The 26,715-nt window shown below is 34.2% G+C and overlaps 1 protein-coding gene across 1 annotated transcript; it reads left to right on the top strand.

Moving 5' to 3' along the window:
* Positions 1-1,374: 1,374 nt before the first annotated feature.
* Positions 1,375-26,033, top strand: LOC132421532 (calcium-activated chloride channel regulator 1-like). Its single transcript, XM_060006421.1, is given in 17 exon segments — positions 1,375-1,533; positions 3,078-3,218; positions 3,417-3,564; positions 4,387-4,495; positions 6,486-6,666; positions 10,406-10,633; positions 11,453-11,595; positions 11,815-11,893; positions 14,680-14,857; positions 16,290-16,390; positions 16,745-16,969; positions 17,099-17,214; positions 17,216-17,367; positions 17,930-18,100; positions 18,966-19,202; positions 25,680-25,839; positions 25,841-26,033. Coding segments are annotated over 17 exon segments (2,721 nt in total).
* The last annotated feature ends 682 nt before the right edge of the window (positions 26,034-26,715 follow it).

Here is a 26,715-nt window from a genome sequence, read left to right on the forward strand (position 1 = left end):
ATAGAAAAGATATATGCATCCTTATGTTCATTGTAGCATTTACAAACGCCAAGAAATGAAAGTAACCCAAGTGCCCATCAGTAGATGAATGGACAAAGAAGATGTAGTATATATATGTAATGAATTATTACCCATAAAAAAGAATGAAATCTTGCCATTTGTGACAACATGGTTGGATGTAGAGGGTATTATGCTAGGTGAAATAAGTCAGACAGAGAAAGACAAATACTGTATGATTTCATTTATATGCGATATATAAAGAATACAACAAACCAGTGAACATAACAAAAAGGAAAGAGACTCACAGATATAGAGAACTAGTGATTACCAGTGGGAAGAGGGAAGAAGGGTCGGGCAAGATAGGGGTAGGGGACTAAGAGTTACAAACTACTATGCATAAAATAAGCTACAAGGATATACTGTACAACACAGGGAATACAGCCAATATTTTATAAATGTAAATGTAATATAATCTTTAAAAATTGTGAATCACTATGTTGTACACCTGAAACATAATATTGTACAACTATACCTCAATTTTTAAAAAGAATCACATGACTGTTAAACGACAAAGGCAAGGGTCAGGTTTAGATTCATCTGACTCTAAAGCCAGCTTACAATGCTATGTGTCCAACTACTTCAAGCTAAGGAATATTGGCAGATTTGTGTTCAATCCAAAAAAGAAATCTAATTGAAGCATCTTAAGTTTTCAAGTTATACAAGGACTTAAATCATTCAGTGCTATTTGAAAACTGAAATATCCAAGAAGTCATCAGAAAAAGTAACAAAAAAAAAAAACATTTCCCCCTTGACCCATAGCTGTTCCCAACCACTGTGCTTATAATATGACTCTCATCTAAAGAATAGAAATCCTAATTCACTGCCCCTCCCACTCTAGTTTCTTTATTCATTTTTGGTTTGTTTTGTTTTTTAAACAAGCCTTTTTATTTCCTGGTGCTTTTCATTTCAGTTCCTCATCCTTCCACAGAGCGCTTTTCTGTAAATAGATCCCAGAACTGGAAAATATCTAATACTATTTGATGATGATGACAATGAAGACAAAGAATGATCACCATGATGAGGATGATTACTACACAAACAATCTAAAAGAATTGCTCAATTCAATGAGTATTTAACCTTAGCTGTCTTAGAAAGTATGATAAATGTTCAGCATAATCCCCATTGCTACTTAACAATTAAAGAACTCTTTAGAATAAGATAAAGAAGTTCATCAAAATATTTTAGTAATAATATATATATATTTTAGTAATATATTTTTGCAAATATTTGGGTCTAGAGTCAAATTTCTGAGTTAAGCAGATAAATAAATACTCTCCTTACATTTCCAATAGGTTTATTGTAACATGCGAAAAAATGGTGCTCACTCTGAATGTTATTCTGTTCCTAACTTTGCATCTCTTGCCTGGAATGAAAAGCTCAATGGTAAATTTGATTAACAATGGATATGATGGCACTGTCATTGCAATTAACCCCAGTGTGCCAGAAGATGAAAAACTCATTCAAAACATAAAGGTAAGTGAAAAATTGATTATCCATTTATATTTATTTCATTGAATATTTTCAACTCATGTTACCTAGGCACATACACACATTCACACAGTTATAACTTTCCAAAATTGCTTAGACAGTATTCGTCATTTACATAACATGTATCTAAACTATCAAGATTAATACCTGCTTAGTTTAAATATTATATAGTATATATTAATAGCATTAGTCATTCTCCAAATGAATTATTAAAAGGCCAAACTACTAATATTTGTTCAACTCATTAAGCTAAAAGAAAGACCTTCGAGCTACTGGAGAATTATTTTCAAATTTTATCTTTATGAAGTTACTTTTATAATGTTTCAATAACTAACCTCCATTTAAGCCCTAGAGGTTCATTATCATACATTTTTTTCAGTTGTTCATATTGTTCAACTCTAAAAATTTTGAAATTCTTAGGTATCTGATCTTAAAGAAAATATTACTTATTTTTGAAGTTGACTTACTTCCCAATTTTATCTGGGTTAGTCATTATAATAAAATATTCTATATATAGCACTCTAATATATACTGTTTTCTTTGATCCTCTCAATATCCCTATGAGGTGGTCAAGAATAGAGATTATTAATTACCCTTGTTGTATAAATTGAGAGAAGTGATTTGTACAGTCATACGATAAGTAGCAAAACTGGAATTTGAAGCCAATGACCTACATATTTTTAGAAATTCACTGCTTGGTAAAACTTTGCCTTTTATGAACACATTCTTTATGAGAAGATAACTCAAAATAAATCTAGCAAAATGTTTTTTTCAATTAACAACAGTATAAAATCTACCAAACTTTAAACTCCCAACCCCATTTTAAGCACCTCTGTTCAATTCAATAAGCAACTTGCCAACAGACTGCCAGTCTTAATCACCTTTATATCTCACCTAGCACCCTCACTCCCTGCTCCAACCCATAATGCTGAATGCAGGTCTGGATAAGTGAAAAATAAAGAATTGATTTCTAAGTATATAAAAACGAGAGTTTACAGGCATCTGTTGCCTTGAATGAAAAGCTCAGTGGTAAATTTGATTTACCAGACTAGAAAAATATAGTAAAATGTAACCTATTTTTCAGTTAGTCTTTGCCAAAATATTTGGGGAGAGGGGCTTAAATTAACTTTTTTTTTTTTTAAAGATGATGTTGGGGGTAGGAGTTTATTTATTTATTTATTTATTTATTTATTTTTGCATGTTGCATCTTCATTTCTGTGCGAGGGCTTTCTCTAGTTGTGGCAAGCAGGGGCCACTCTTCATCGCAGTGCACGGGCCTCTCACTGTCACGGCCTCTCTTGTTGCGGAGCACAGGCTCCAGACGCGCAGGCTCAGTAGTTGTGGCTCACAGGCCTAGTTGCTCCGTGGCATGTGGGATCCTCCCAGACCAGGGCTCGAACCCGTGGCCCCTGCATTAGCAGGCAGATTCTCAGCCACTGCACCACCAGGGAAGCCCCTAGCTTCTTCTTGTTTGTACATTTTCATTTCATTGTGAAATTGTTACTACAAGGTATTTTTAATTTTTTCAGGAAATGGTAACTGAAGCTTCTACTTACCTGTTTCATGCCACCAAACGAAGAGTTTATTTCAGGAATGTAAGCATTTTAATTCCAATGACCTGGAAGTCAAAATCTGAGTACTTAATGCCAAAACAAGAAGCACATGACCAGGTAGGGTATTTTATCTAGCTCTTAAACTGTTTCTTTCTCCCTGTGATTTAAAAAAATTAATACTCAATTTTTTTTAGTAATTACTGATGACTACTTTAGTATTTAAATTAGTAATATTATGGGTCTTAATTTAGATGAAAAATTCCTTGTTTCTATTGCTCTTGGGATCTGTTTTGGCTTGTCTGTTCTGCTTTTTAGGCAGATGTCATAGTTGCTAATTCTTACCTAAAATATGGAGATGATCCCCATACACTTCAACATGGAAAATGTGGAGAAAAAGGACAATATATACATTTTACTCCAAACTTCTTGTTGACTAATAATTTGCCTATCTATGGGTCCTGAGATAGGGATATCTATTTTATACTTCTATTTTTATTTCCACTGGAAACAAATATAACATTGTGATTAATGGTATTTTAAAAAAATTTTTAAAGGAAAAAATAGTTGTTAATACCTTTGGAAATTTACTAGTTATGTTCAACCTAATTATATTTCTTTTTGTGTGTGTTTAATAATAAAATTAACCATTTATTGATACTAACCCATTTTAACTTCTTTGGCCTTATGAAAGTTGTCAATTTCTAGATTTCCTTGACTCAGGTTGAGGATATGGGGAAGGGAGACTTAAAATATAAGGAAAATAGTTAAATACAGGTTTCCCCCAAAAGAAGCATTTCCAGAAGAAGCTATCCAAAGAATAGCATCCAAAAGAAGCATTTCTATCCAAAAGAAGCATTTCTATGAAAACTTTCATAAGTCAAGATTGTATACAGCAAAGAAGCAATTACCTTAGGACACATCGTGTTAACAGATGAACAAAATATGTCGAGATAAAGCACAGATGCTCACAGACACAGTTCAAATCTATGGGGTTTGAGGGTGAGATGCTGAGTGCGATTCCCAGGGAAGGAGCTTGGTGGTGCCATTTTTCCTGCTCTGGGTGTGTGCTGTTTGTAAAACAGCTGGCTGCGAAACAAATGCTGATTGCTATTTTTACTTTTCGCTTTTTTTTATAAAAGCAAAAGTCCTCTTCGAAGTTCTTTCTGTTAGCAAAAACAGGTACTAAGGTCTTTCGTAAAAGTGAAGTGGTGTAACGTGAACTTTCAAAAAGCCGGGATACATGTATTGTAAACATAAATTTATAAGTGGCAATATTCTCTCATATGCAGAGTATTTGTCCATGAGTGGGCCCATCTCCGATGGGGAATATTTGATGAGTATAATGTGGACCAGACATTCTATATTTCCAGAAGAAACACTATTGAAGCAACAAGGTATCATTCTATTGAACAAATCTGTTTTCAAAACCTTTCACTTATGACTTTTTAATTTTCTGTACTAGGCAAACAAAGGCTACCTCAGTGGTTGAATGCTCAGAGTTAACTGCAATATCCAACCTGCCCCACTATATATCTGTCCAACAATTTCTGGTATTACACCTTGGAATCAAGATCAATCAAAATTTGGGAAAATTTTCAGTATTCATGGGAGTTGTACTAAAAATATGTTATTGTCAGAGGAAAGAGAAAGAAAAACGTTGTACCCTAAAACTTAAGATACCTGAGAGTTAGAGTTCAAGTTCCTACCCAATCTTTTATTCCGTTTGATTCATAACCTTTTAAGGTGAATCTGTTTCATTGAAATCAATTAAACTGTTAGAGCCTCATATTAAATATATTTATTTTTCATTTAATCTTGAGCTTAAGAAGTACTTTTCATAAGGATAAGTGAGAAAATTGATTTTTTAAGAAGTATAATTCTGGGTAGATTTAGACAGGTCCTATTTATGAATAGATGAGATATTTAAATTAAAAATGTCAAGCAGGTGGAGTAGTTCATGAGTATTAAAGAACAACAGAAATCAGTGTAATAGAAAATAAGTCTTTAGGATAAAAAACATATTAGAGAAAAGAGGTGTGGTACAAAAATGCCTTTGTGTTGTTTGCTTTCTCTCTCTTAAGCTGCCTAGAATCTTTCCCACAGAGGAGGCTTTCAACCCAGGACACTCATTACTGTCACCTCCTCCCACGCAACTCCTCCCAGCACCGACTCCCTTATTCAAACAATGCTTGTTCATCCTTCAAGACTCAGTTTAAATGCTTCTTCCCTAAGTGTCTTTCCTCTCCCTCCATTTGGGGTTAGACATCCTTGACACTGTTCCCAAAGCAATGTGCGTGGGCTTCTCTCACACTGGGCAGTAATTGTCTGTGTTTTAAGATCCTTGAGGGCTGATTTTTTTTTTTTTTAATCCCTTAGCCTTGGACATGGTACAAAGTAAAAGCTAAACAAAGAATGTATCAAACAACCAATTTTTAATAAATTAATGAAAAATAAATGAGTTTCCTTATCAGTCATAAAAAGAGATATATTAGTAAAAACAAGTATCTAAAATAACATTTATTGAGCTCCTACTGTGTGCCAGGCACTTTGTTGGAGGCAGTGTAAGTTTAGTTTTCAGGCTTTTACTCTAGAGCTAACCCTCTTGGAAAACATGACTAACCATCTCCTTTAATCCTTGCAATACAAATAAATTTATTTAAATAGATTAATGTTTTGAAGTTTAATATTAACACAGAATGGGAGTAAATCCTGCAGATAAACAAGAACTCTTTTTATCTTTTACCCATACCCCACCCCACCTCATTCTCTGCCAGGGCCTTGACAATTATAAAGAACAAAAGGTTTGAATGCACAAGCATTTCCATGCAGGGTTTATTTTCATTTCTTCTTTCAGTCTAGCTCAGTGATTTTCAAATGTAAATTGTAAAATGCTGTAAACACAAAAACCACACATGGTTTTGTATGTATGGTATACATGCATATATGTATACATCTATATAGCAATATGTATACGTGTGTATATATATATGTATATGTGTACCATACATAAGAAATTTAAGAGGGTTTTAAGCATAATGTTGACTCTCCCCTCCCTGCTGGGAAGCAACTCCTCTGTATCTCTTAACTCAATTTTCACAACATCCTTGTGAATTAGGAATTATCATCTTAAACTCAAGGTCACAAGGATAATAGATATATTAATCATATTAATGAGCAGTAAACATTAAGAAATATGAATTAACATCATTGTTCTTGTTGAAATCATGGTAAATAGGGGGAAGACACTGCCTACTTTTGTCAAAATGGAATGTTGGTACATGGTCTAGAGCAATTATCACTGAGGGAATGATTTTAGGATGTTAGTCTTTATTCATAATTTCTTTGGCCTTCATGTACAAATATAATCTAATTCTTTCATCACAGATGTTCAACTCATATTACTGGTATAAACGTGGTTTTCAAGAAATGCCAGGGAGGCAGCTGCATAACAAGGCCATGCAGACGTGACTCATAGACAAGGCTGTATGAAGCAAAATGTATATTCATCCCAGAAAAATCCCATACTGCAAGGGAGTCCATTATGTTTATGCAAAGTCTCCATTCTGTAAGTACCTTCTTTTCCTAGTCTCACAAAGGAACCCTTTAGGAAAAATTAATTAGGGAAGCTGGATTTTCTACTATGAAATTATATATACCAATAGAAATAAGGGAAATTACTAAGACAGTTAATTAATAGCCATTTTATCCAGTCCTGTGTGTCCAGTCTTGTCAGGGTGTATCTGGAAATTATTCCACCCTTTCTTACTAGCCTGCTTTCTTTTTTCTTCAGAGGTAGAACTGTACCCTTCTCATTGGCATCACAGAATTTCTTATTACATCCCTTCCCTCATTTGACTTCTGTAGACTTGTGTCTAGAACTACAACCTTACTTTTAATTCTTTCTTCTAAGTGTTATTCATATTACTATTCCAAAGTAATTCATTCTGGGAAAATGAATTTGGGAAATTCAGCTTGGGAAAGTACTGACAGTCTCTACTTTCCATTATCTTCACACTAAAGCACACTAAGTTTTGCAAAGTGATATTGTGAAAACATAAACGGCTCTGTCTCTACAGAACAACAAAAGAGGAGAGGTTCACAATCACCAATCTGACCAATTAAAAAATAACAACACAATAATTCAAGTTCCAAAGCTAATGTTTGACCTGAAATATTTGGTTGAATGTATAAACCTCAGTAGATAAGAACAGGTGACTTGGAGTCAGACAGATCTGATGTCAAAACCCAGTCTGTAATTTTCGAGCTGTGTCACTCTGAGCAAACTGCTAAATCTGAGATTTAATTCTCTAGTCTTTTAAACAGGAATTATAAAACTCACTTTACAGTGTTATTGCTGTTAGTTTTATAAGAGCTAATATAAATAAAGTACGATTACAGTGCTTAGCACAAGGTAAGTATAACATAAACTTAAAATTTTTTTAATTTATAAAATATTTGGATAATAGGGAATTGTCTCTTTCCCTGGATAAATCCAGCCTTAATTAATGCAAACATATTATAGCTACCTAATGAAAGTTTTGAAACATGTAAAAAAGACTTTAAAATATGAAACATATGAAAGTTATCAAAAACAACAAATCAAAATAAAGTATACTATCTCTAGATAGTAAACTAACATTTGAAAGAAGCAAATTTTCATATACCAAATTACTAGCAACATAGACTTCTATGGGTAGAGGTTTGGAAAGGCCTATTATTTCCAATAAGATTTAAAATTGTTTTGGAGTCTAGGGCATTAATGATGAAGGACCTGAGTAAAAATATAGACTCGATATTTTTTTCTAAAACTCCTAAATGAATCCAGTGAGATATTTAAGTAGAAATTGTTTTCCAGCCTAATAAAACTCCCTCCTGGGAATATCTGAAACATGAATCTAGAAGTTTCACTTTAACCTGCTGAATCTGGATCCACAAAGGCAGCCAAAGTTCAGCATCCAAATAGATATCAGATCATGTGACGCAAGAGGATAATTGGAATATATACTGTCTGTACCAAACTATAAATTCCAAAAGCATTTGACTATGAGGAGATAACTCATGCTGCCTACCTGAAAAATAAATGAAAATGAAAGAAAATCATGTAACTGAAATATGGAGGGCAACTAATTATATAAGATATGGCTCAGAGATAAATACTGTACTTTAACCATATATCTTCTGCATAATAACACAACCTTCTAATTATCGTAACATAGACTAAATATATTGCATAGCATCTGTACCCAGGGCATAAGCTCAGACTCAAGAGAAATATGATCTGAAATAATGAATATTCAAGTCCATGATTTTCTTTCTTTAAAATTCATTATTCCCACTTCATGTCCATGTTAGGAACTGAAAAAATATAGAAATAATTAAAAATAACTGTTCTTGAAGAACTCAATTTAGTGAGAGAAGTAGAGATAAAAGAAAAATAAATATGAATACAAAGTAGGAAGAAGTAGAAACTAAGTGCCATGAGAGTACAGCAAATGTCTCCAATTGAAAGTCAGAAAATTGTGTCTAATGAGATGAGTTTTGAGCTGGGATTTGGAAATAAAATTAGTATGAACTTGCTAAAGCAGGAAGGGGAAGGGTATTCTAGGCAAAGAAACAGGTTTACAGAAACAAAGACGGAGAAATACAGGGATGAGAGGGAAGGGATAATGGGATAATATGTATACATATAGCTGATTCACTTTGTTATACAGCAGAAACTAACACAACATTGTAAAGCAATTATACTCCACTAAAAATGTAAAAAGAAAGAAAGAAAGAAAAAAGATTTTAAAAAATAAGAAAAATACAGGATGCCACACATGACTGTACAAGTTGAGCACTGCCCAAATTACTTGCATCATGGTCACTAAAGATTTTCATATTCATTAGAACAATTTTCAGGTAGACAGCAATAAAAGAACTTGAGAAAAGGGCACCTTTTTCTAATTTGCACAAATTTCCTTTTCCATTTGTATTAGCGAGAGCCTTGTGAAAGTTTCTGGCATACTCTAAGGACAGGAGAAAGTTCAATGTTCTATAAGCAAAGCATACATGGTGAGGAAGAAGCAAGAAATGAAATTGAAACACAAAATTGGAACCTACAAAACTAAGGTGTTTGTATTTTATTTTATCAACTTCAGTCTAGTGATGTAACCAGCTTATCCTTTCAGGATGATAATTCTACTGACTGTGAAAAACAAAAGGAAGTGAGATAGTGGAGGCAGGGAGACCAGTTGGAGGGCCATGGCAATAGGCAGATAAGAGACCTGAAGGCCCTGAATAAAGGCAGTGACAGTAGCAAGAGGAGCCACATTTGGTAGGCATTTCATATCATCAAGTTGATTATAAATCACTGCTTTGACTGAAAACTATATTTTTCTCCCATCCAATATAACCCCTTCTGAAAAATGTAGATCAGAAACTTAACAGAAAGAAAACAAACTCTTAAAACTTGAATAAAAGGTATTCAGGTTTAATAATTTAGTTCTAAATCTGAGCTTACAGCAGGAGATTTATATGAGGAGGGCATTTAAAAAAACAAAATGATATTTATAAAGCTGAGGCTTTACTGCAAGACGAATTCTTTCCTGAATGCTACTAGTTTATGCTAGTGTTTTTCCAAGTTACTAGGTTTCAAAACTTGGAGGATTTTCATAGATTCTATAGTAATGAAGTATCATTTGGCAGAATTACTGGATACAACTCACCATTTGCAACTCAAAGAGAAGCAATCACATTTCCTCATTTTCTTCCCACATTTTCATTACTTTTTCGGGAGTATTATTTTATTTGTCTAAGTTCACCAGAGCCAATTACATTTGAGATTGTTAGAATATCTGTTCTCAAGTTTTTCAATAAACTATAAAGAGATAGAAAATGCTTAGGCAATTAAAGAAGGCCATTTTCTTTACTCCACTTTTAGGGGGAAGCTAGAAATTACTGCAAATCCTGTCCCTTTTTCCATTAAATTTATTTCAAGGCTTGAGTCCCCCAAGAGTCTAGAAGGGAAAGTAAGAAGTTAGCTTAAGCAGTTGCATCAGCCGCCATCATCCCCCAGTGCTATGATCTACCTATACCTAAAAGAATTACCAAATAAATTTCCAGTGCATATTGATGGTTTTAATTTGCTTTTTCTCCATTCAAGTATGCAAAATGGATGTGAGAATGTTAGATTATGAAATAATCTTTAACTGTCAGGAGATAAAATCTGTGGAGGATGTACAAGGCAGCCAACTGTATATTTGGAAAGGAAGGTAATGCCTCATCAGTTACCGTACTACTGTCTTTCAACTGATTTTTCCCAGGTGACTGAATTTTGTACAGAAAAAAGACACGATACAGAAGCTCCAAACCTACAAAACAAAATGTGCAATGGCAGAACCACGTGGGATGTAATCATGGACTCTGATGACTTTCAGAATATATCTCCTATGAGAGAAATGAACCCACCAACTCATCCTACATTTTCGTTACTCAAGTCCAAACAGCGGGTAGTCTGTTCGTTACTTGATAAATCTGGAAGCATGAATTCAGTAACACGTTTATTTGTTAGCTCTCCTAAATTAGGTATTTAAGCTAATAGAAATATAATTTAATCTTAGGTTTAGTTCTACTAAGCTAACTAAAAAATATTTTTATTATTCTAATAAATTTTAGTACAGTGATTTTACATGGACAAGCACTAGAAGATAATATACTAAAATAAAAATAATTATTATATTAAGGTTATTGGATTACGGATGATGTTTATTCTTTAACTTTTAGTTCTAACAAACTAGAAATAACATAACTGAACAAAAAGAAAAGACGAAAATCATCCATAATTCTACGGAGAATATGTCATTCCTATCTTTTTTCTGTTCATGTATTTTGTTTTTCCTCCTCAGAAATGTGATTATATCTTATATAATGTTTTATAATATGATTTTTTTTACTTACTATAACTTAAACACTCCCCAAGGAAAAAAAATGATTCCATGACACAAGTTTTAATGGTCATATGGTATGCACATATTATAATTTAGTCAAATAACCCCCATTATTGGACATTTTGGTGACTTTCAACTTGTTATCAAAAATTATGTTGCAACAAACATTTTTGTGTGCATTTTAAAATTATTTTCTTACTGTTAAAGAAGAAGGTATAAAATTTTAAGGCTTTTCCAAGTATAATATGACTGATTTTTAAAGTTTTTCTTTAATATTATTTCTTTTTAATATAATGAAGAAGTTAAACTCTAAAATACAGTAATCAATTATTATTATGATCTCTGGCCCATGAACTTTGTCTTTCACCAATCTGTCAAGATTGGAGGAAACTCAGGAATTGTTCAGACATCTTTTTCTTACAGGAAGACTGTCTCTTTCGAATGGATCAAGCAGCAGAACTACACTTGATTCAAATTATCAAAAAGGGATCATTGGTTGGGATGGTTACATTTGACAGTGTTGCTGAAATCCGAAATCATCTAACAAAAATAACTGATGATGGGCTTCCCTGGTGGCGCAGTGGTTGAGAGTCCGCCTGCCGATGCAGGCGACACGGGTTCGTGTCCCGGTGTGGGAAGATCCCACATGCCGCGGAGCAGCTGGGCCCGTGAGCCATGGCCGCTGAGCCTGTGCGTCCGGAGCCTGTGCTCCGCGACGGGAGAGGCCACAAGAGTGAGAGGCCCGCATAACAAAAACAAAAACAAAAACAAAAAAAAAACAAAAAAACTGATGATGTTTACCGAAATCTGCCTCAAGCTGATGGTGGAACTTCAGTTTGCAGGGGACTCAAAGCAGGATTCCAGGTAAGATAAGAATGCTTTTCTAAATATCACTTGCCATTTATCATTGCTTTTAATTTTGTCCAGCTCTCTTGGAACAAGGGTCATGAGCTTAGAGGTCCCTCACTTAAATAATTTTTAAAGACCTTCTGTTGTCTATTGTTCATAGCTGGATCCTCTCTGAGAGTGGTTATTTCACCCACATGCTCCTGAGGAACTGAGTTGCGCTGAGGAGTGGTTAAAGGGAAGAAAAATCCTGTGTGCACATAATCATCGTTACTTAGTTAGGAGCTCCTCATTTCTTTATCACTCCCATAGTCTGAATTTCTATGAGGAGAAAATAATGCTGTTAAGGGGACTGTGGAAGAGGGAGATTACTAATATTTTTATATTACGGATAAAGAAAACCCCAGTTCATCAGGTTAAATTGACATTTAAAAATCACAAAGATAGAGGTAGTTCCTCAAGTATAGTACCAAACTCAAGACAGATGCATAGAAGTTTAATGAAATAAAAATTTTGAACTATATTAAAACACCTTCAGTATTCATCTGAATTTCTTCCAACCTAAGACAGCCTCTATTTAAGCCTATTTATATTCTTTTTCAGTGAAAGGAAGACCGTTTCCTTTCACTGACCCTCTCATTGCCTCAGCTACAAAGTGGAGACTGTTAGTCTTATTTTGGCCACTAGTTAATATCGTCTCTTAGCTTTCCTCATGATATCTGTTTCCTGTAAATCATATTGCTTTAAGAAAACACACAAGTTCTAGATTCAGACAAACCTGGAATTCTGGTTCTATTATGCCCTAGCTAAATGACTGTGGGTGAGTTACTCAACTAAGAAAGTCTCAGTTTCCTCAATTAATGAAATGTGGAAAATAACAGAACCTATCTCATTTAATAGGAACTATGTCAGACAAATAAGGGCTCCCCTAATGTTCATAGCAGCATCATTTACAATAGCCATGATATGGAAGCAATCCAAGTGTTCATCAAGAGATGAATGAATAAAGAAGATGTAGGGTGTATGTATATATATATATAATACATATATACAATGCAATATTACTCAGCCATAAGAAAGAATGGAATTCTTCCATTTGCAACAATGTGGATGGACGTAGAGGGTATGATGCTTAGGAAAATAAGTCAGACAGAGAAAGACAAAAACTCTGTTATCAATTATATGTAGAATCTAGAAAATAACACAAACGGATGTATAGAACAAAACAGAAACAGACTCACAGATATAGAGAACAATCTAGTGGTTACCAGTGGGGAGAGGAAAGGGAAAGGTGCAAGATTAGGGTATGGTATTAAGAGATAAAACTACTACATATAAAATAAGTAAGCAACAAGGATATATTGTATAGCACTGGGAAATATAGCCATTATTTTGTAATAACTTTAAATAGAGTACAATTCATAAAAAGAGTGAATTACTATGTTGTACACCTGAAACCTTGTAAACTTTGTAAATTCATAAAAAGAGTAAATTACTATGTTGTACACCTGAAACTTTGTAAACTTTTAACATTGTAAATCAACTATAATTCAATAAAAAAGATAAACAAGTGCTCAAGAAAGGATTGCTATTATAAAAATCATAATTCTCATATATGTCTATTCACTTCTAAAATATGACAGTACTATATCTTGGGAATATGTTATAATGTTTGTGCATGTTGGTTCATACATGTTTTTCTTAATATGTTTTGATATATATCTATGACATTTTGACCACAGAGTCTATTACTGAAGAGATTATATCAAATTACATTCAGACATATAAAAAACCTCTGTTATTCATGTAAAGAAACCATATCAACATATAAGCTTTTACTTACAGAATCATAATAATATCTGAAATTTATTGAGCATATACTGCATCAGTGCCTACGTTAAATGCTTTACATTCATGATCTTACTTTATCATTATCATTAATGTTTTAGTCAGGCACTATTTTTATGCCCATTTTGCACATAAAGAAACTGAGGTTCAGAGTAATTAAATATCTTTCTCAAGATCATAGTCAGTAATTGGTAAATCTGTTCTTTCTTACTCCAAAGTTCAAAAAGGTAATCATTACAGTGAGCTATTTATAGAACTCTATTATAAATATATATTCATATATATGAATGATAGAGAAACTAAACACTAGCTATTCTATTTAGCAAATGGCGGAGCTAGAATTTACTCTCAATTTGTTTGAGTAAATTGTCTTAGCCACTACTTTTGGTAAAAATCAGGAAAATACCCCCCAAATTATAATACTTGATAAATTCAGGAACTTCTTTCTTCATGACAGGTCAATGTTTTTTCCAGGAAATCCTGAGATTCTTCAATTAGCAACTAAAATGCGTTAAAAGGCACGTCACATCATTTAACTTTGAACACCTGCCTTCAGTCACGGCCTTACAAATGTTGTCTAGTGTGCAAACTTCCAAACTGCCTGGGTCATTTGCCTCTACCCCAAGTATCTCCTGGGATAATAAAAATAGCTAACATTCATTGAGTACTTACTATGGGTTAGATATTGTTCTCAGTGTTTTATTCTTTCTCTCTTGGGTAGCTTAAGTATATGTGAAAGCACTGTTAACATTCTGCCTTTGGAAACCTACAAGACCATTCTACATTACACTCATTTCCAAACCAACAAAACCTGGAATGACAATACAAAGTTTCCTTTTGCCTATTCTGATGCATAGGCCTAAAAACTTCTCCAAGACTAAAGAACAGATTTATTCTTAGCTTAATTTATTTAGATATTATATTCTATAATTAATAATCTGGTTTTTTACTATCAGGCAGTTATCCACAGTAACCAAAGCACTTCTGGTTCTGAAATCATATTACTAACTGATAGGGAAGATAATGAAATAAACTTATGTTCTGAGGAGGTAAAACAAAGTGGTGCGATCATCCACACCATTGCTCTGGGACCTTCTGCTGCCAAAGAACTGGAGACACTGTCAGATATGACAGGTAAACCTTTGGAATAGAGTTTGAATAGAAAACACTTTTTCAGTTTCTCTCATTCCAGGGGCTCTTTCCCCTTAAACTACAAACTGCTCAAAATTTTCCTATTCTAAAAAATTAATCTTTGTCCTTTCCTTGTCCTTGTCCTTCAAATTAATATATTTCCTCTCCCCACCCCCACTTCTCTCCATTTCTACCTATATTAACTTTTTCTAATATTAGTCAACATTTTCTGTCTTCATTCATTTCTCACCACTTTCTACCAATACCACCAAAATGAAACTTCTTTCTCCATGGTTACTAATGACATTCAACTGCAGTTCCAAAATTCTGGCTCAGCATCTGTCCTGCTCAATCTTAAAGTAGAGATTCAGATAGCCCTATTTCACTGAGGAAGAAATGTAAACCTAGAGAATAGAAATGATTTGCCCAAGGCTAGAGTTAGAGACCTGATTACTGAGTCTTGCTCTCTGAAATCCATTCTTTTCCAGCTCCTGACACCTAAGTTATCTCCCTCTTCATTAACTCCTGTATCACTTATTTTCTGCACTTAATCAATTTTTACTTTATTCTAAACTGTCACTCTCTAATTGTTTTGGTATATCTTAGATAAAATTAGAAAATAAGCAGCTAGTTTAAAAATTGTCTTTAATTTTCATAATGTTATTTGGTGATTAGATCAGCTTTACTAATGTGGAAAGCACTTAAATCTAATGACTGATATAAAAATAATATTTGGCTAGTTTTTTTCTTTGTTCTAACATATTTTGAGCAAGGTTTAGTTATTGTAGGATTACATCTAGGATACTGATATATTAAAAGTTCCTAAGGTCTGGGAAATTCATCTTCTGTAAGTTTAAAAAAGAAAAATTTTAATGTATTTTATAGTATATTGATAAGAGTATAATAGCAAACATGATTTTCCCATTTAAAATTAGTATTATATGGAATATTACTCAGCCATAAAAAAGAACAAAATAATGCCATTTGCAGCAACAAGGATGGACCTAGAGGTTGTCATACTGAGTGAAGCAAGTCAGACACAGAAAGACAAATATCATATGATATTGCTTATAAGTGGAATCTAAAAAAATGGTACAAATAAACTTATTTACAAAACAGAAAGAGTCACAGATGTAGAAAACAAACTTATGGTTACCAGGGGCAAAAGCAGTGGGAGGGATAAATTGGGAGACTGGGATTCACATATACACACTACTATATATAAAATAGATAACTAATAAGGACCTACTGTATAGCACAGGGGACTCTACTCAACAGGGAAGAGAATCTAAAAAAGATTGGACATATGTATATGTATAACTGATTCACTTTGCTGTATACCTGAAACTAACACAACATTGTGAATCAACTATACTCCAATAAAAATTTAAAAAATAAAATTAGTATTATAAAGGTAAATAAAATTCCATTTTAGGAGGACATCATTTTTATGCCAATAAAGACATAAATGGCCTTACTAATGCTTTCAGTAGAATTTCATCTAGAAGTGGCAGCATCACTCAGCAGGCTATTCAGGTCAGTATCTTTAAAAAAATTCTTTGCCTTTTTACACTTGTAATAACTTTTTGTTATCCTAAATAGTAACTTCTTTCTCTAATAAATAACTATTCTGCCTGAAAACATTTCAGGTGTAACATCCTTATTGAATTTGCTTTTTGTGATACTTATAGTCACTTTTTCTTTTGATTTTTCTATTTTTTATCAGTATAAATGCTTTTTATTTGCAAAATTCTTCAAAATAATTCTTAGTTATTTTAATTGAAATCTTAAAAGTATATTTAGAATTACTCTGAACTGACTAAACTTTGAAATGTTACTAACTGTAATAACAAATCAGTTTCACGTTTGTTGTTTTTATTTATGTAACAGTTGGAAAGCAAAGCCTTGACAATTACAGGAAGGAAATGGATAAATGGTACAGTGCCTATGGACAGTACAATTGGAAATGCCACCTTCTTTGTTGTCACATGGACAATACAAAAGCCAGAAATTCTTCTCCAAGGTCCACAAGGAAAGAAATATAAAACCTCAGATTTCAAAGAAGATAAGCTAAATATTTGATCTGCTTGTCTTTGAATACCAGGTATTGCAGAAGTAAGAATATTTTTTAAATTTTCTCCATGCTTTATCAACCAATTTTGAGGAAAAAATGAAGATAACATCATATACAGGAGTAGGAAGATATTACAAAAGCTCTCAAATAGGTATCTTTAAAATTTTCAGACAGGTACTTGGACTTACAGCCTTCTAAATAATCATGCCAGCCCTCAAATGCAAACGGTGACAGTGACTACTCGAGCAAGAAGTCCTACTACACTCCCAGTAATTGAAACAGGTCACAAGTCAAACTACAGCCCATTACCCTAACCCACTGATTGTTTATGCACAAGTCAGTCAAGGGTTTTTGCCTGTACTGGGAATCAATGTAACAGCCATTATAGAAACTGAAGATGGACATCAAGTAACATTAGAGCTATGGGACAACGGTGCAGGTAATAAGAATCTGCGTCAACTTCCACTGAACTTAAAATCCTACTATAATCACATGACTTAGAAGTCAATATTTCCTATATATGCTAATGAAACATATTTTAAGTGAATTTAATTTTAATGTTTTTAAAACTTTTTAACTTTTCAATTAGTTATCTTGTCTAGGCATAAACATGAGCACATTTATCTTCTTTAAATTTTATGAACAATTTTGCCTTTCCCATGTAACAAGAGTACAGTTTTTCTCTATTTTCATTAGTGTCAGTGTTTTGCATATGCTTTCTGTGGTTTAGTTATATTTTCCTTATTTTGTTAGGAGTCTCTTATGAAATAATAATAGCTAATATTAATTGAATGCTTACCATGAATTAGACTTTTCCAAAGTCAAAGTTTGGCAAGTGGCCAAGCCAGGCTTTGAACCCAAGTAGTTTGATTCTAGGGCTCATGTGCTTAAAAAATTGTGCTATACTATTGCCCAAAATAGCTTCCATCACTAGTGCTCATGAAGTTGATACTGTCATTTTTACTTTGTTGTTATGTCTAATATTACATTTCAATATCAAGGTACTGATACTGTCAAGAATGATGGCATCTACTCAAGATATTTTACAGATTATCATGGAAGCGGTAGATACAGTTTAAAAGGACACGCCCAGGAAAGAAACAACATGGCTAGGCTAAGTTTAAGACAACAACAGAACAAAGCTCTGTACATACCAGGCTATGTTGAAAATGGTAAGTGGCATTAAAATAGAAATGTGTCATTTATTTAGGTAAATTATATGTGGCAAGCATTTAAATTATAATGTACTATGGAAAACCTAGTTATATAATCACCTTTATGTTTCAAAACCATATTTATGTTAACAGACCTAGCATAGGACTATGCTTCCAATATGTTTTGTTTACATCTCCTTCGGTTCATTTACATTGAAAAAAGAAATTACTCAGCACGTCCTAGGTGGCAAGCATTTTGCTAGATGCTGGAACTACAGAGATAAATAAGTTGCCATCCTTGTCCTTGAAGAATTTACAGTCAAGAAGTAAAGATGGATAGGTTAAAAGATAGTACTAACATTGCACGTCTCCTCATCAATTTTATTTATTTTTTAAAAATATTTATTTGGCTGCATTGGGTTGTAGTTGCAGGATCTTCATTTGCAGCATGTGGGATCTTTTGTTGTGGCACGTGGGCTCTTCGTTGCGGCGCAGGCTCTTCGTTTTGGGGCACGAGCTCCTCTCTAGTTAGACCCTGTGGGCTCAGTAGCAGCAGTGAGCGGGCTCTCTAGTTGTGGCACACGGGCTCTTGAGTGCGTAGACTTAGTCGCCCCACAGCATGTGGAATATTAGTTCCCAAACCAGGGATCGCACCCATGTCCCCTACTTTGGAGGCGGATTCTTACCCACTGGACCACCAGGGAAGTCCCTCCTCATCAATCTTTAAATGACACCAATAAAACAAGCTTTTTTTTCACTAAAAGCTGTTACTTTTTCAATGGCTGCTATCAATCAATATTAACCCTCTACAGCTGCAAATGAGATTATGAAATAAAGAATAGGTATCACAATATGAAAAGTTACAAAATTGCTGTTTTGGTAGGTAAAATTGTACGGAACTGGCCCAGACCTGGAGTCAAAGGTGACGTGGCAAAAGCTGAAATGGACTTTAACAGACTAACCTCTAGAGTGTCGTTTACTGTATCAGGAGCTCCTCCTCCTGGTAATCACCCTCACATGTTCCCACCCGCTAAAATTACAGACCTTGAGGCTAAGTTTAAAGAAGATCATATTCAACTTTCATGGACAGCCCCTAGCAATGTCCTAGATAAAGGAAACAGTAAGTTTCATATTACATTTAAAAATATCATATACTAAAAGAAATCCCACTGGTTTTCATTTGCTAAAAATTTTCTAATGTCTTATTTATATATAATATGTATAGATTGTCTACTATGGGCCACCTATTTTCATATGTGAAAACTTAAGCTGCAAGAAATAATGAACTGGACCAAAGTACTTCACATTAAATAAATTATAAGTCTAACTCACTCTCGTCAGATTCTGTTGTGCCAAACTGCCTCTCACAGTATGAACCATCTTAGAAATTACTTGGAGAAGACTGACTTAAGAGCTTTCTGTTGCATCCCTTTCTCCCTAACAGGGAAAACTTTTTCTAAGTATTTCTGTACTTGCACAATTTCATTCATTGATTGACCTTTTGTTGAATTTTCAAATACTATTAGGTTCTTTTTTTTTTTTTTTTTTAAGATTTGTGCACTCAGAGGAAAAACAGCAGAAGCAAGAAAAACCACAATACTGCCACCTGTGGAACAAAAACCACATTCATAGAAAGTCAGACAAGATGAAAAGGCAGAGGGCTATGTACCAGATGAAGGAACAAGATAAAACCCCAGAAAAATAACCAAATGAAGAGGACATAGGCAACCTTCCAGAAAAAGAATTCAGAATAATGACAGTGAAGATGATCCAGGACCTCGGAAAAGAATGGAGGCAAAGATCGAGAAGATGCAAGAAATGTTTAACAAAGACCTAGAAGAATTAAACAAACAAACAGAGATGAACAATACAATAACTGAAATGAAAACTACACTAGAAAGAACCAATAGCAGAATAACTGAGGCAGAAGAACAGATAAGTGACCTGGAAGACAAATGGTGGAATTCACTGCTGTGGAACACAATAAAGAAAAACGAATGAAAAGAAATGAAGACAGCCTAAGAGACCTCTAGGACAATATGAAACGCAACAACATTCCCATTATAGGGGTCCCAGAAGGAGAAGAGACAGAGAAAGGACCCGGAAAATATTTGAAGAGATTATAGTCGAAAACTTCACTAACATGGGAAACGAAATAGCCACCCAAGTCCAGGAAGCGCAGAGAGTCCCAGGCAGGATAAACCCAAGGAGAAACACACTGAGACACATAGTACTCAAATTGGCAAAACTTAAAGACAAAGAAAAATTATTGAAAGCAGCAAGGGAAAAATGACAAATAACATACAAGGGAACTTCCATAAGGTCAATGGCTGATTTCTCAGCAGAAACTCTACAATCCAGAAGGGAGTGGCATGATATACTTAAAGTGATGAAAGGGAAAAACCTACAACCAAGACTACTCTACCCGGCAAGGATCTCATTCAGATTCGATGGAGAAATAAAAAGCTTTACAAACAAGCAAAAGCTAAGAGAATTCAGCACCACCAAACCAGCTCTAGAACAAATGCAAAAGGAACTTCTCTACATGGGAAACACAAGAGAAGAAAAGGACCTACAAAAACAAACCCAAAACAATAAAGAAAATGGTAATAGGAACATACATATCGATAATTACCTTAAACGTGAATGGATTAAATGCTCCACTCAAAGGACACAGGCTTGCCGAATGGATACAAAAACAAGACTCATATATATGCTGTCTACAAGAGACCCCACTTTAGACCTAGGGACACATACAGACTGAAAGTGAGGGGATGGAAAAAGATATTCCATGTAAGGGAAATCAAAAGAAAGCTGGACTAGCAATACTCACATCAGATAAAATAGACTTTAAGATAAAGAATGTTACAAGAGACAAGGAAGGACACTACATAAGATCAAGGTATCAATACAAGAAGAAGATATAACAATTATAAATATATATGCACCCAACATAGAAGCACCTCAATACATAAGGCAACTGCTAACAGGTCTAAAAGAGAAAATCGACAGTAACACAAAAATAGTGGGGGACTTTAACACCTCACTTACACCAATGGACAGATCATCCAAAGTGAAAATAAATATAAAAAGTTTTGTATAAAAAATAAATAAAATTAAATTTTTAAAAATTATATAACTTGCACTTAGTTGAGTGCACAAATCTTTTTTTATATCTATAGCAGGCTCTTATTAGTCATCAATTTTATACACATCAGGGTATACATGTCAATCCCAATCACCCAATTCATCACACCACCACCACCACCACCCCGCTGCTTTCCCCCCTTGGTGTCCATATGTTTGTGCTCTACATCTGTGTCTGTATTTCTGCCCTGCAAACTGGTTCATCTGTACCATTTTTCTAGATTCCACATATATGCGTTAATATACGATATTTGTTTTTCTCTTTCTGACTTACTTCACTCTGTATGACAGTCTCTAGATCCATCCACATCTCTACAAATGACCCAATTATGTTCCCTTTTATGGCTGAGTAACATTCCATTGTATATATGTACCACATCCTCTTTATCCATTCGTCTGTCGATGGGCATTTAGGTTGCTTCCATGACCAGGCTATTGTAAATAGTGCTGCAATGAACATTGGGATGCATGTGTCTTTTTGAATTATAGTTTTCTCTGGGTTTACGCCCAGTAGTGAGATTGCTGGGTCATATGGTAATTCTATTTTTAGTTTTTTAAGGAACCTCCATACTGTGCTCCATAGTGGCTGTATCAATTTACATTCCCACCAACAGTGCAAGAGGGGAGGGTTCCCTTTTCTCCACACCCTCTCCAGCATTTGTTGTTTGTAGATTTTCTGATGATGCCCATTCTAACTGGGGTGAGGTGATACCTCATTGTAGTTTTGATTTGCATTTCTCTAATAATTAGTGATGTTGAGCAGCTTTTCATGTGCTTCTTGGCCATCTGTATGTCTTCTTTGGAGAAATGTCTATTTAGGTCTTCTGCCCATTTTTGGATTGGGTTGTTTGTTTTTTTAATATTGAGCTGCATGAGCTGTTTATATATTTTGGAGATTAATCCTTTGTCCGTGGATTCGTTTGCAAATATTTTCTCCTATTCTGAGGGCTGTCTTTTCGTCTTGATTGTAGTTTGCTTTGCAAAAGCTTTTAAGTTTCATTAGGTCCCATTTGTTTCTTTTTGTTTTTATTTCCATTACTCTAGGACGTGGATCAAAAAAGATCTTGCTGTGATTTATGTCAAAGAGCGTTCTTCCTATGTTTTCCTCTAAGGCTATTAGGTTCTTAAGAAACAATGCTTACCCTCAACAGTTAGTTGAGTGCAGAAGATACTTCCTGCAAATAAACAGATAATTTTACAGAATATGATGAGATATGCCATTGGATGGCCACTTCTGCTTGAGGGTTAAGATCACAATGTATATCTTAAAAGGCTTTTCAGGGAAGACTATCCCTGACCTAAGGCTTGAAGAATGAGAGAAGTTAGCCAAGTTAAATGAAGATTTCCCAGAGAGAGAGAGGATCTCATGCAGAGATTTGGCTGTGGAGTTTGAATTAGAGTTCAAGGCCAAAATATCTCATTCATTCCAAGTTCCTTAGAATAAATTGCCATCATTCCAGTAAGCTTAAATCACTTTCAGCTTTGCTTTAAATTTAACTAAATTAAATTAGTATTTATTGAATGCGTACCATATTCCAGTATTGTGCTAGACTAGTAGATTCTTTTGGTTTTTTTTTTTAATTCATTTTTGGCTACATTGGGTCTTCGTTGCTGCATGCGAGTTTCTCTAGTTGCGGCCAGTGGGGGCTACTCGTCATTGTGGTGAGCGGGCTTCTCATTGCAGTGGCTTCTCTTGTTGTGGAGCACAGGCTCTAGGCACGCGGGCTTCAGTTGTTGCAGCACGTGGGTTCAGTAGTTGTGGCTCGGGGCTCTAGAGAGCAGGCTTAGTTGTGGCTCACAGGCTTAGCTGCTCCACGGCATGTGGGATTTTCCTGGACCCGGGCTTGAACCCATGTCCCCTGCATTGGCAGGTGGATTCTTAACTACTGTACCACCAGGGACGCCCTAAACTAGTAGATTCTTATGGGGTAAAGCCAATCTTGCTATTTTCCCTTTAAGGTGGTAAAATGAAAGCAATATGCATATCAATAGACACATATCTCAGAGGTTGTCAGTGCTGAAAAGCCACTTTCAATGCTATTTCTCCTGGGTTATAATAAACCCCTTACTATATGCTCTGAAAAGAAATGATGCTTTTAATCTTTCATTTCCCATGTAGCTATATTTCTTTTTATCATTATTACACAACGAAAAAAAATCATTCTAAAGCCAAAGGAAACATAAAATACCCATGAAGTGCTCTTTGTACTTCAATATTGAGATTCTTATCATGACAGCTCTGAAATACATTATGACCCTTAAAAATACGGTGAAATTAAAAAGAAACTTCCACTGAAAAAGCCATAAATGAAATTATCTGACCAAATGTTTAATTCTGAATTGAATTCAGTTAAGACCAAGCCTTCAGTTCATGATTGGCTTCATAATAAATGTCCCTTATGCTGATTATAGGAACTAAAAGAAGGAAGAAAGTATTTCATACGTACATTGGGAGAGAAAAAAAAAAACAAAAAAAACTTCACTGTGTTTAACCTCAAATGCCTCAAATAGGTGGGATCTGATCGTCCTCTTTCCTTGTGACAAATAGGAAGATACTGTAGTTGCTATCAAATTTTACCCTTAGGCATTGCAAAAGGAGGTAGTAGAAGTATCTCAAAAAATAAATATCTATATATTTTTGAATAAAAACCTTAAATTTTCTGGGACCCAATTTCCATACCTGTCAAATATGCAAATCAGACTAGATGACCTAAAATTACTAAAACAAGTAGATGTAATTCTAATATTTTATGATCCTCTAATTTTGTCATTTTGGGCATCAAGTGAATATCTCTATTGTTGTTCAACAAGTAATATTTTTATTAAGGTATAATTGACCTACAACACTATGTTAGTTCCAGGTGCATAACATAGTGATTTGATATATCTATACAATACAAAATGATCACCACTTTAAGTCTAGTTACCATCTGTCACCATACTAAATTACTATAGTATTACTGACTATATTCCCCATGCTGTACATTTCATCCCCATGACTAATCTATTTTTTTAAAGTTTGTACCTCTTAATCTCCCTCACCTATTTAACTCATTCCCCCCACTCCCCTCCCCTTTGGCAAATACTTATTTGTTCTCCATATCTATGAGTCTATTTCTGTCTTGTTATGTTTGTTTTTTAGATTCCACATATAAGTGAAATCATGTGGTATTTGTCCTTTTCTGTCTGACATAATTCACTTAGCATAATACCCTCTAGGTCCATCCATGTTGTCACAAAAGGCAAGACTTCATTATTTTTTATGGCAGAGTAATATTCCATTCTGTATATATACCACATCTTCTTTAACCATTCATCTATCAATGGACACTTAGGTTGTTCCATATCTTGGCTATTGAAAATAATGCTTCAATGAACACAGAAGTGCATATATCATTTTGAATTAGAGTTTTTGTTTTCTTCAGAAAAATACCCAGAAGTAGAATTGCTGGATTGTATGGTAGTTCTATTTTTAATTCTTTTAGTAACCTCCATACCATTTTCCATAGTGGCTGCACCAACCAACATTCCCACCAACAGTGCAAGAGGATTCCCTTTTCTCCACATTCTCACCAACACTTGTTATTTGTTGTCTTTTTGATAAAATACATTCTGACAGGTGCAAGGTAGTTTTGATTTGCATTTCCCTGAAGATTGGTGATGTTGAGCATCTTTTCATGTGTCTGTTGGGGCCTAGAAGTAATTAAGGAGGTCAAATACATGCCCAACACAGTATCAGATACTCTAGTTCATACAAAAAGAGTACTCTAGTTCATACAAAAACATACTTTTGCTCTCAAAAATAATATGTTCAAATTGAAAAGATAAACTGAACCTCTATAAAACTGGAAAACTCCTTTCCATGCAATAAGAGTTCATGGAAGAGAGTCATAAGGGGATGAAATACATGGAAGAGAGTCATAAGGGGATGAAATACATGAAATAGTAGAACTAAGGTGCTAATCAAAGTCTGCCTAGCTCCTAAACATGTTTATTTGGTACACATTCCAGCCTCTCTGCCTCCCTTTGCTCTTTATCCTTATCCCTGGCTCCCACTCTACTTATCTGCTCTCTTCCTCACCCGTCCCACTACTCTCTCTCAGCTTAATGAGAAATAATACAGGCATAGAGTACTGAGTATCTTTACTATACTCAAACATTACTGTGTTCCTTGTTCTAAATTAAAAGTGGACTCAGTTCTTCATATTTCTATTTCTAAAAAGAAATCTAGATTCCATTTTTAGTACTATACAATTTTGAATTAATTCTTTGTGATTAGATAACTAGATAAAAAACTGTTCCCATATTTTTTCTTAAAATAAAGAATATGGAATAACCAGACAAAAAACCCAGTGTGCATTTCTGATAGGCCCCTAAATGCAAGGCAATGTGGTAGCAATAAGGCATCCTAGTGATTCTAACGTACATGAAATCTCTGTTTGTTTTCCAGCCAATAGGTACATTATAAGAATAAGTAAGAGTTTCCTGGATCTCCGAGAAGATTTTGACAATGCTGCTTTAGTGAATACTTCAAGTCTAATACCTAAGGAGGCCAGCTCAATAGAAAATTTTGAATTTAAGTCAGAACCTTTTAAAATAGAAAATGTTAACCTATATTGCAGTCCAAGTCATCAATGAAGCCAATAACACCTCAGAGGTTTCTAATGTTGCACAAATAGCCAAGCTTATTCCTCTGTCAGAAGACAGTGTCCCTGCTCTGGGTACCAAAATTTCTGCAATCAGCTTGGCAATTTTTGTATTAGTTTGTACATTATTTTGTATTATGATTTTATCTGTATTTTAAACTAGGAATTGTATCAGAACTGAAATTCAATGTTATACATATTTGGTAAATGTTTATTTAGAATTTAATTTGCTATACTCATTGTCTTTTATAAAGCTGTTTGAAATATACAAGTGAATGTACAAAAGTAGTAAATTTCCTAAGTACTTGAGTTTAATAGTTCTAATTAGTCTCAATGTAAGCAAAATGAATATACCATTTCCTATCTTTTAAAAATTCCATTTATTAACTCCATATAAAATAAAATACAGATTTTATTTGCTGGCTTTTTTTTTTTTTGGCTGCACCTTGCGGCTTGTGGGATCTTATTTCCCCAAACAGGGATTGAACCCTGGCCACGCCAGAGAGCTGAATCCTAACCACTAAGCCACTAGGGAACTCCCTACCTGCCGGCTTTTTAAGAAACATTTTCAAAGTGTGCTAAAAATCAAAATTCATCCAAGCCATTTGAAAAATATTTATGAATCCACAATAGAAAAAATTTTATGGTAGAATTATTTAGGTTTCATTTTTATTATGAATGAATAATTCATGTTAATATAAACTATAATCAAAAAGAGTATAATTTTTCAATGAAATATGGTCCAAAGCAGTAAGGAGGTCAAATTTGTTTTTTATCATTGATTAAATGTGGTCTATCACATGGGGAGGAGGAAGGGTAAGCTGGGACGAAGTGAGAGGG

This window comes from Delphinus delphis, chromosome 1 (assembly GCF_949987515.2).
Source record: "Delphinus delphis chromosome 1, mDelDel1.2, whole genome shotgun sequence".
Lineage (NCBI taxonomy): Eukaryota > Metazoa > Chordata > Mammalia > Artiodactyla > Delphinidae > Delphinus > Delphinus delphis.